This window comes from Sinocyclocheilus anshuiensis, unplaced genomic scaffold, assembly GCF_001515605.1.
Source record: "Sinocyclocheilus anshuiensis isolate Anshui unplaced genomic scaffold, SAMN03320099.WGS_v1.1 scaffold278, whole genome shotgun sequence".
Classification (NCBI taxonomy): Eukaryota; Metazoa; Chordata; class Actinopteri; order Cypriniformes; family Cyprinidae; genus Sinocyclocheilus; species Sinocyclocheilus anshuiensis.
Window position 1 is genome coordinate 800514 of NW_015546072.1, and position 10664 is coordinate 811177.

General features: G+C 39.7%; 1 protein-coding gene across 1 annotated transcript in view; it reads right to left on the reverse strand.

Annotated features, from left to right (window-relative positions):
• Positions 1-1311: 1311 nt before the first annotated feature.
• The window catches only part of mctp1a (multiple C2 domains, transmembrane 1a), a 103114-nt gene continuing 93761 nt past the window's right edge, over positions 1312-10664 (reverse strand). Inside the window, exon 20 of the mRNA XM_016501048.1 lies at positions 1312-1579. Coding sequence (XP_016356534.1) covers positions 1508-1579 — 72 coding nt within the window. The 3' untranslated portion in view covers positions 1312-1507. The remainder of the gene's footprint in view (positions 1580-10664) is intronic.

A 10664-nucleotide genomic window follows, 5' to 3' on the forward strand; every position in this document is an offset into this window, starting at 1 on the left:
ATACAATTAAGCACGCGTCTTTTTCCCCCTCCCCCTCCCCCTCCCCAAGGCCCTAAAGCAGCCTGTCACAACACTATCGACTTCTCGTCAAGCAGCCAATCCACAGCAATGAAAACACACACAGACATTCACCCTTCAAGTTTGGGATTTTTCAAAAGATTCCGGCCGGTTCCTTTATATAACAGCACTTGGCCTTTAGAGATCAAAAATTAGCGGAGTGGCACATGGTGGTGCTTTAGGAGCAAAGGATGAAACGTAAATTCCCTAATCCCCACTATGAGGACAATGCTGACGCTGCCATGGCTACTACTGGTCGACAAAGGTTTACAATAAACAATCCCAGTATGCATCATTCATACCATTGAAAGAACATGATGTAAAGATATCGCAAACCTCACTGGCACTGGGCGTTTTTTGAGTCATTTCCACAAGCACTTTAGTTACAGCCATAAATCGGACCGTAACAGGCTCAGCTGTCGACTCAGCTGCGGATAGCTTTAGATACGGCAGTGACCGTGACGTGCAAATTATAGGGTGCAAACTGCAACTTAACCACCGTCGTTTTCCCTTCTGTTGAGGCGAGGTGTGTCGGCACAGGTGGCCGTATTATTATCAGCTGATCCTGCTATTTGTGGTTAGAACGGCTCAGTTTGCTGCCGTGGAAGGACACCTTGGCTTTTAGAGCTGTCTGGCTAGTGGCAAGCGCTGACAAATAACCCAGACTGTTTGACTCTAAAAGGGGTCAAGAGCTTTCGCCGCTTTCCCCGCCGCAAAAATAAACCCAAAAAAAAGGACGGATGGTAATTAACAACGGTCCCGTTTTCACTCTGACCGCGCTCTTTAACTCTCCACGCTGCAGAGAAAAAGAGCGAGGAAGAAAGACAGAAAGAGGCTGGTTGCCAGTCAGTCCTCTCCTTCTCCTTGGCGTTGGGAGAGCATCCGTGCGAGAAGAGGAGCTATCCTGGGTTATTTTTCTTTCTTTTGTTTGGGCTGTGACTGGGCTCCACTTTCAGCTCTCGGTACTGCACCTGTTAAAAATACGGCAAATGAGAAGTCAGGAGGGAGGCGGAGGGATGGGGCTAGTGTCTTTCTGACGTAGCCTGCGCTGTGATCTTTCATCGCTCGCTACGCCGAGGTCCCTCAAGAGCGGCCCGTGGACCCATCCATGACCTCCCTCACAAGCGGCTGGATGAACGAGAGGAAATAACAGAGGGAGAGAAAGCGGAATGACAGGAGCGTACGAGAAAGCTGCCCGCGTCCTCCTTTTTCTCCACGGCGGCGTCAGTAAAGGGGTCAAGAGCTTTCGCCGCTTTCCCCGCCGCAAAAATAAACCCAAAAAAAAGGACGGATGGTAATTAACAACGGTCCCGTTTTCACTCTGACCGCGCTCTTTAACTCTCCACGCTGCAGAGAAAAAGAGCGAGGAAGAAAGACAGAAAGAGGCTGGTTGCCAGTCAGTCCTCTCCTTCTCCTTGGCGTTGGGAGAGCATCCGTGCGAGAAGAGGAGCTATCCTGGGTTATTTTTCTTTCTTTTGTTTGGGCTGTGACTGGGCTCCACTTTCAGCTCTCGGTACTGCACCTGTTAAAACACACAAGCACACACACGTGGTCAGGTGGGCGGATTGATAGCGGCCTCGGTCAAACACAGCAGAGCAGAGCTGTGCTGTCACACTAAAGGCTCAAGTTAACAGCCACATATGACTGAGAGGCACACTATATTGGCCATAATTGAGACCATTTCAATTTCAAACACTTTTAATGTTTTCAAACATTAATGATGCAAATAAATTCTACTTCAAATAAATGCTGTTCTTTTGAACTTTCCACAAAAATTCACACAATTTCAACAAAATAAGTTTAAGCTATAAAATTGTTTTCAACATCATTGATAATAATAAGAAATGTTTCTTGAGCATAAAATCAGCATATTAGAGTGATTTCTGAAGGATCATGCAACACTGGAGAAATGGCTGCTGAAATCACGGGAAAAAATACAATTGAAAATATATTAGAAAACACCTATTTTATATTGTAATAATATTTTACAATATTACTGTATAATTAATTAAATAAATTGAGCCTTGGTCATCTTTTAAAAACATTTACCAACCCCAAACTTCTGAATATTCAAAAGTGTAGAAAGCAGTATGATAAAAACGTTTATTAATAACTATAACGTTCTATGTAAACCAAAATGTGAGTGCTATGTGTATGCATATTACAGTATATAGTTGTTGATCTCACATTGCTTGTATTGAATCAATTGACCACAAAGTGCACCATTTGCACAACACTATGTTGCAACCTATGTACATTGTTCCAAAAAACTCACTTATAAGGTTCCATTCCAGTTGGGATGTCTTAAAAGGCAGCTACCTATCTAGGTAACGAGGCAGCTCACTAGGTTTTGGAACGGAGCAGAAAGGGGAGGTATGCCAGCTTAAAATTCACAGGGTTGTCACCATACTAGTATTCACTTTCAGACCAATAAGACAGCAACAGTCAAGCGCCTCTGAGTGAAACAGACAGATCACTGGTTTTCCCTCAGATCTGGCCCTCAAACTGACTGACGTCATACTCAGACTCCCTAAGAAATGTGGTCCATGTACTGCCAACTCAACAGAAACATCAGTCACCTACACTGAGAAGTGTGTCCATCTCTCAGCCATCCATCTTGTAGGTGTGAGACTGGGTTTGTCTGTGCCACATTCAGCTCACACCAGATGTGGTTTTGATGTGGTTTTGAAGTAGTAAGGATGAAAAATACATTTATCCAAACCGAGTTGGTCTGCTTTGTAGTTTTGCATGCATCTTTTCATCAAGACACAAAGGTTTAAATAGATGCATGGAAAATTGATAGAAAGCATTAAATCAACTGACCAAAAGTTTTGGTTTTTGTTTTGTTTTTGTAATGTCCTTACTTTTGTGTGTGTATGGGGGGTATTATTATTTTTTTAATACTTTTTTTTATTGTAAAGAAGTCAAGGCTGCATTTATTTGATGAAACATACAGTAACTCAGTAATATTGTGAAATATTATTACAATTTAAATTAACTGTTCGTAGCACTTTAAGGGCCAATTCAGGGCCAAAATTTATATATACATACATACATGTGTGTGTGTGTGTGTGTGTGTGTATCAAGAAACATTATCATCTTATTATTCTTCATAAAATCAGTTGAAAATAGTTGTGCTGCTTAATTTTTTTCCAGGATTTTGATAATTAGAAAGTTTGCATTTTTGCTGAATAAAATTAATAATTTCAGCAAGGTAGTGTACATTTTAATTTTGTATAAAAATGTAAATAAAAAATAATTTAAAGGTATAGTACAGAATTCTAGGCTCTCTATTGACATCTGTGGTTGATATAAAACATTGTTAGTTACTAGCAGAGGAGCATCTTTATGTTAGTTGTGCTTCTACATTTTTTAAAGTTCTGGGTCAATAATTCATTTCAAACTAAAATTGTCTGCAGTGTAAAAAACAAATTACAATAACAATTAATCCTGCTCCTTAACGAGAGTGTAAATGTAGCACATTTGCAAAATCTAAAAACATTGATATATGATAATTCTAATTAATTATTCATCATATAATTGAATTCATTTGATTAAAAAACTGTAATAATAATAAATACAAATGTAGTCAATTTAAAACTGGCAGACCTAATAAATACTAACAACGTTGACAATAGTGGCCATAGCTAAAGCTAGAGCATTTCTGGAGGATTTCAGAGCGGCCTGGCATTCGTCATCTTCAAAGCGCGCTTTAAATTGCAGCCTAACGGGGTCATTATTTTCATATTCACTTTAAACAAATCAGGGTCGCGCCTGACTTCAGAAGACTCCCTTGAACTGCGTGTAAACAAAAGTTTACGTGTCAAGGTGAGGCGATGAAGATCGATATTAGAATCTAATGGAAGAAAAGAAATGAAGGCAAACAACAATAAAGGCTCAATCAAAAGTAGCGCAATAGCGAGTGTGTGGCACGTCAGAGGCTCTATTACTCTTAACTGCTGACAGTTATGCCACCCTGTATGGTGCAACAAGCACTGCAGCTTTAATGACAGAGAGCTGTCCCACCCAAGATAACACAGCGCACTAGTTAGAGTCAAAGAAGCACCCGGAGAAAGTAAAAAAAGGGAACAATACAAAGAGAAGAACTTTAGTAGATTGAATAAGGGGGGTTAAAAGTGACTACGGTGAGATAGCAATTTGGAGCAAGTGCCGAGCACAAAGAGAACATCCGTGGAGACGATGGGTAAAGACCTTACGCTGCTCAAAGGCTGCTCCACCCTCGCTCCGCTCCCCCATGTTGACAGTTGCACTACAAAACACACTTTGAAGTGCGCTCTCGTAGAGGGGGCGCCAAGCGTGCGAGCGCCTCGTTTAGCGTGTCAGATGCCGTCCCGGGACCTGCCGAAGCCGAGTACGCCATGTCGTCCCGCTGCTAAGCATGGATCGGGGTTTGAAGCCACATGGGCGGCAGGCAAATATAAATAAGTAAATGAAAGCTGAACATTTTTAATGATACTATGCTATGCTGTTTATAGAGGAGCAGAGAAATCGTGCCTGCTTCATCTCCAGTGACACCTAACCTTGCATTAGGGGCATTAAATGCTCCTGTAGAAGAAAAAAAGGGCTCACAGACGCCCACAGACAAGCTCACATCCATTGTCGAGAGAAAAAAAAAACAAGAGTTTCGAGGTGACTATAGAGGGAAAGGCACTGAGGAAAGTTTCTCCTAACTTTTTTAATTTCCTGAGGTAAGGTGCACGCTAATTGCTTGTTTAAACTCTAAATAGAAACCCCTGGTGCAGCAAATACAGGCCTGAGAAAAGATTCTTGCTCTCTCCTCAGATACAAAAAAGTGATTAGGACAGCTGTGGGAGGGATCACAAATTTGCCAAAGGCTTAGCTTATGAATATTAATTAGGGGGTGCACAAATAATTAAACATCGTATTTGACTGTTTTGATAAATAAACATTGTATTGATCTGATATCTGATCTGAGGTCATGCTTTTTCTGGGAATCGAACCCATGACTTTAGCACTGCTGGCCTCATGCTCTACCATTTGAGCCAGAAGATTTTTTTTTTCCAAGTTGTAAAATGTAAATGATATAAAATCATATATGTATAAAGTACTTTTCAAAAGTTTGGAAACTTTGGAAATCATTTTAATGAAGTCTCTTGTGCTCACCAAGGCTGAATTTATTTGATCAGAAGTATACAAAAAAACTAAATATTAAAATATTATTATGATTTGAAATAACTTCAATTTATTTGAATATATTTTACATTTTTATTTATTCCTGTGATGGCAAAGCTGTCCTCAGCGTCATATGATCCTTCAGAAATCATTGTAATATGCTGACTTGCTGCTCAAATATTATTAATAATGATGGTTCTTACTATTATCTATGTTAAAACAGTTTTTGCTAGGGATGGGTATCGTTAAGGTTTTAACGGTATTACTACTCTTAACGATACTGCTTGTGTGTATTTGATCGTTTGGACATGCGCCCGAAGCTCTGTTTGTCCGTTTTGGAGCGTGCTGCGTGCACACATTTCAGCCTGAGGAACAGCGTCTCTTGTGCGGAGAGTTTCGGTACCCATCCCTAGTTTTTGCTGCTTCAAATTTTGCGTAAACTTTTTTTAAGTTTCTTTCATGAAAAGAAAGCTTGAAAGAACAGCATTTATTTGAAATAGAATGTTTTGTAACAATTGTTTTACTGTCACGTCTGATCAATTTAATGCGTATTTGCTGAATAAAAGCATTTATTTCTACTAAAAACATCCCCCCACCCCCCAAAAATTTAAATGGTAATATATCATGGTTTCTTCATAAATATTAAGCAGCACAACTGTTTTCAACATTGATTTTAATAAGAATAATAAGATAATAAATGTTTCCTGAGCAGTGAATCAGCATATTAGAATGGTCATGTGACACTGGAGACTGGAGTAATGATGCTTATAATTCAGCTGTCCATCACAGGAATAAATTACATTTTAAAATACACTACAATAGAAAACAGTTATTGTAAAAAAACAAACAAAAAAAAAAAAAACGTTTAACTGTGTTTATTCTAATGAATGCCGCCTGGTATGTGTTAATCATTCCGTATTTTTGACTTGTAGTCAACCGATAGTATACTTGTCAAACATTTGTGAACATAACGATTTTTAAGTGTTTTAATGATTTTTTATTTCTTTATTTATGATTTTTTTTTTTATTAATGTTTTTAACAAAGTGAAAACATAACATCCATGCCTGCTGCAAGCTACTTCAAAATGTTTTGGGGACAAAATCAGCCATAAATTGCCAAAAAAAAAAAATGTTTTGAGCTAAAAGTGGCCATAAATGACTATGTCCTCAGAAAACAGACTAGTTTTGCTATTGTTTGCCCTCTTTTCTTCTCTCCTCGAGTGTGTGCCCTTCGCAGGTGATGAATTGGCTAAGAGCTGAATAGTTTGTACGCTGTGACTGCATTTTAATCTCTGCATTTGCATAGGCCATAATGGAGCCCTTGGCGTGCTAATTGCTAGCGTCCCAGTTACGCACACAGTTCCTCCATTGGCTAATGGCACCATAAAGCATGCGATAGGACACGTCTTAGACACCTGGTAGAGAATGTTAAGTTGGTAATGCCAGTTGGCCTCATTTAAGAGACAAAGTATTGCATTATATCAGAATGTGCTTTATTCAAAGCAGCGAGGCAGGCACACAGCAGGTAAAGATATCCTCGGAGGAATCTATAGGCGGATACATGAAAAGAACACAGAGTGTGTAAACTGGGAGAGTAATTCAAAGTGAATATGCACCTCGCAGCAGGTTTGATATATCACTGGTCTCCTGCAGTGCACTTAAAAAGCCATGCACAGAGGTGGTACTGTATGTATTGAGGTTTACAAACACATCTTAGAATAAGCACAGCAGCACTTGTGTATAGTGTACATTTAACCTGACTGCTCTTCACTACACCTTCAACTTGGACAATTAATAAAGTCATTTAATGAATGTATCCATTTTAAGGCTATTTTACAAGAGGAGACAAGGACAACAGTGCCTTCCCCAAAAATCTGGAGGGGAAAGTAATCAGCAGTCCAAAAATAAAAATAATATTAAAAATAGCACACAAACCACTCAATTTTATAAAGTGTCCAACAGCGACCCCAGTGGATACAGTTTCAAAATGTGTTTTAAAGTATGGTGTAGATATGAGAGTGAATGGTGAAATTGAGGTAAAATAATAAAATAAGCCTGAATCACTAAAAGTAAAAAATCTTTGAAATTACTTGTAACATGAAATGATCTAAGGTTTTTAGTGACCAATCAGTTTTATTATGTTAAAGCCTTCATGCCAGCACTCTTGTGGTAAGAATTTGATAACTCAGGTCAGACAAAAAGGGTGAGAAACAAAAAACAAACAAAAAAAACAATAGACGAACAGCAGCAACCTGCACATATAAAAGATATTCAATATTAGTGTTACTGTATTAGTGTTACTATTATTTTTGTTTGTGAAGCATATAAAAATGTTGCAATGTAATAGATAACCTTAATAAATATTATGTTAATATGAACAAACTAACATTATTTTATGAGCTCCTTCCATTCTTCAAACTGATTATCCCTTGTATGGTTAGGGGGATGCTGGTGCTTTTATAATATGTGGTTACTGATAAAAGTTTGGTAAATGGTGTACCATTAACACAGTAATTTTGTAAACATCATATGGACCTAGAACATGACTTTACATTAGGCAAAAAAAAAGAAAGAGACAGAAAAAGGGAATTTGCTGCCTCATTTCAGTCCACAACACTCCACTGATATGTATCCACCGAAATGCATATGCATATGCAAGCACGTACTCAAAAGAACACAAACGAGGTTAGTAAAGACATTCACCCACAGAGCTGTGGGAGCTGTAAGTTCCCACTCAAAGACACTCTGTACTCACAGACTGCAGCATAGATGCCCTTTATATAAAAAGTCATTAGGAGCTCATCAGTTCATGTTGCTCTGAGGCACCTCCAAATGATCTGTAAAAGAGGCAATGCTGGCCTCTCTCGGCATTGCAGGGCTTTTATCACGGGACGGCGCGGGAGGTGTGGGTGACGTCAGAACCTCAAAAATAGCCCTCCATTTGTCATTTGTGCGAAACGTTCGGGCCCTTGGGCATGTGCAGATCACACCCCGACGCTCTGTTTGAGTCTCTGAGGTCCCACAGAGGCGTCTCTAACCCAGAAAACAGAGGTGAACGGACCTCCACGGGCAGTTATGCGATGCAGAGCGGAACGTTCCGCACATCACGCCGATGTTCAAGTACTTTTCTGGACTGTCCTAAATCAAAAGCTGTTACAGGGCACAGAAAGCCCATGGCGGCCTGCTCTTCTGAGCGTGAACCTCACCGTACACCATTAGCCAGGTCTCCTCCGGGCCTCCTACCTGCAGGGACCTTCTGGGCTCCAGGTGTTTGGGGTAAACGCACCTTAGCGCCCTAGCCGCATCGGGCTAATTTAGAGCAGGCTACCTGCAGCTGCAGGGCCGATGTAAAGCCAAGCAGGGGCTTGGGATTACGACTCTGTAGAGATCAAAGCCTGCCCGCCGCCCCGGGCTCATCAAAGGCAAGCGACTGGTCCTGGATCAGAGCCCCGTGTCACCCCCGCCGTCAGCACCGCAGGGTTTATCCCGACACAGAGGAAGCACGATAACAGGCTGGGCTTGTGTTTACGAGCTCAGGTTTTAATTGCAGTTAAACGGCAGCACCTTGCCGCTCCGACAGAATGCTGCTGATTGCAAATGGGACAACGGGGCGGGCCGCATAACTCAGATCTCACGGTTAATGTAGAAGCAGACCGGGAGAGGATTACTGCTTTACACTCATTACGCTCAATAACAAAGCATGACTCAGTACAACACAGCAAGAAGTCCATAAATCTACCGAGAGACACGTGCAGACTGGAAACATCACAAGCCATTTACATTCAACTTAACTAACCCAAATTTACGAATCACATTCTTCATGAAGACTAACAAGGATCAGAACATAATTGGTTATTTCTCTAACAACAGACACTTATGGCCCTGTAGACTGGTGTGGGTGTGGGTGTGTGTGTGTGTGTGTATACATACAGTATAAGTCTGTTTGTGTGTATATATATATATATAATATGGTGGAAATTTAAAACATTTAAAGATAATTTTTTCAGTCTAATTGTATAGCTAGCACTATTTAAATTATATTTTTACACATCTTTATAATTTGACAAGGTTATAGATTGACTGGAAATGATTCAGAATAAAAGTATTCTGTTCATACTATTGACATCACATGTCTCATATTTCATGTCTCCTTGGTAATCATGTACACTAACTTGCAAACTTTTTGTTCATGATAAAAATTATGCAGTAACTAATAGATAGCTGAAAACTAGGTAAATACTATGTCATCGTTAACGCGTTAACGCATGCGATTAATTTTACAATCCTTAATGCGTTAAAATAATTTAACGCAGTTAACGCAAAATTACTGAAGCACGATTTCTATTAAAACCCTTTAACCCAATTTTGCTTCTCTGCTTGCGATAAGATCATTTTAAGCAGCTAAATCTCCGGGAAAGTTTTCAGTCCAATCATCCAGGAAACGAATGCGTTCAAACAATCCGTCCAAAACAGTGCTAATATAAAGGAACCAGGCTGATTACATCAGAGATTGCAGAGAACAGAGACTCGCGTTGCGTTTTCAGTGAATTATTCATTCCAGTGTGTTTCGCTTTTAAACATGACATCATCATGACAACATCGTGCCTCAAAAGGGGGCTTACAGTGAATTACAAAGATACATAACAGCTACAAGTGTATGCACTACTTGCTTTATGCAAGCACTATATAGGATAAATCACTATACAGGATTTACACTATTATACTTTATCGACACGAATTGATAGGTGAAACAACAAACAGCCACCCACAAATAGTCTATAAACAAAGCATCAGGCTGTCTTTTGAGTTCACATGAACAACATTACAGTGTCTTGTCGTCAGGCTACAGAAGAATACCATACTTCCTCCTTTCAATTAGGCCTAAGACATCGAGAGCCACGCAGACCTATAACAACCCAGCCACAACACATAATTGCGAATAACATGACTTACCTTAACACAGAATCGACCACAGAGTCCAACGTTTATATTTTTTCTACGAATCTTTGAGTTAACATGTACTAAACATGAGTGGAATTTGCACCGCAGCGCCCCCACAACTTGATGCTCATGACAAGAATAGCATGTATAGTTATCTTTATTGAAGTGAATTAGGTTTAAATCGCCATCATGCATGAATTAATTAATATTTTTGCAATTTTACACATAATAATCCACTGTTTAGTTTTTCTGAATGGATCCGTGTACTGTAGTAGATATATGCAGCCAGCCGTCGGTTGGTTTAGGGGGGTTTTTTGTTTGTTTTTTGGCATCTCCATGTGGTCCTGTTCGGTATCGCAAGTTGACTTCTCTAAAATGTAAAAAAGCTATTTGCTGTTGCACTGTACACATACTATAAAATTCTGATTTCTTTTTTCTTTCATATCTGCTTATATGGGCTCCTTATATCATTTGGTTCTTTGGTGTCCTTTTGGAGTTTCTAAGTGTCCTTC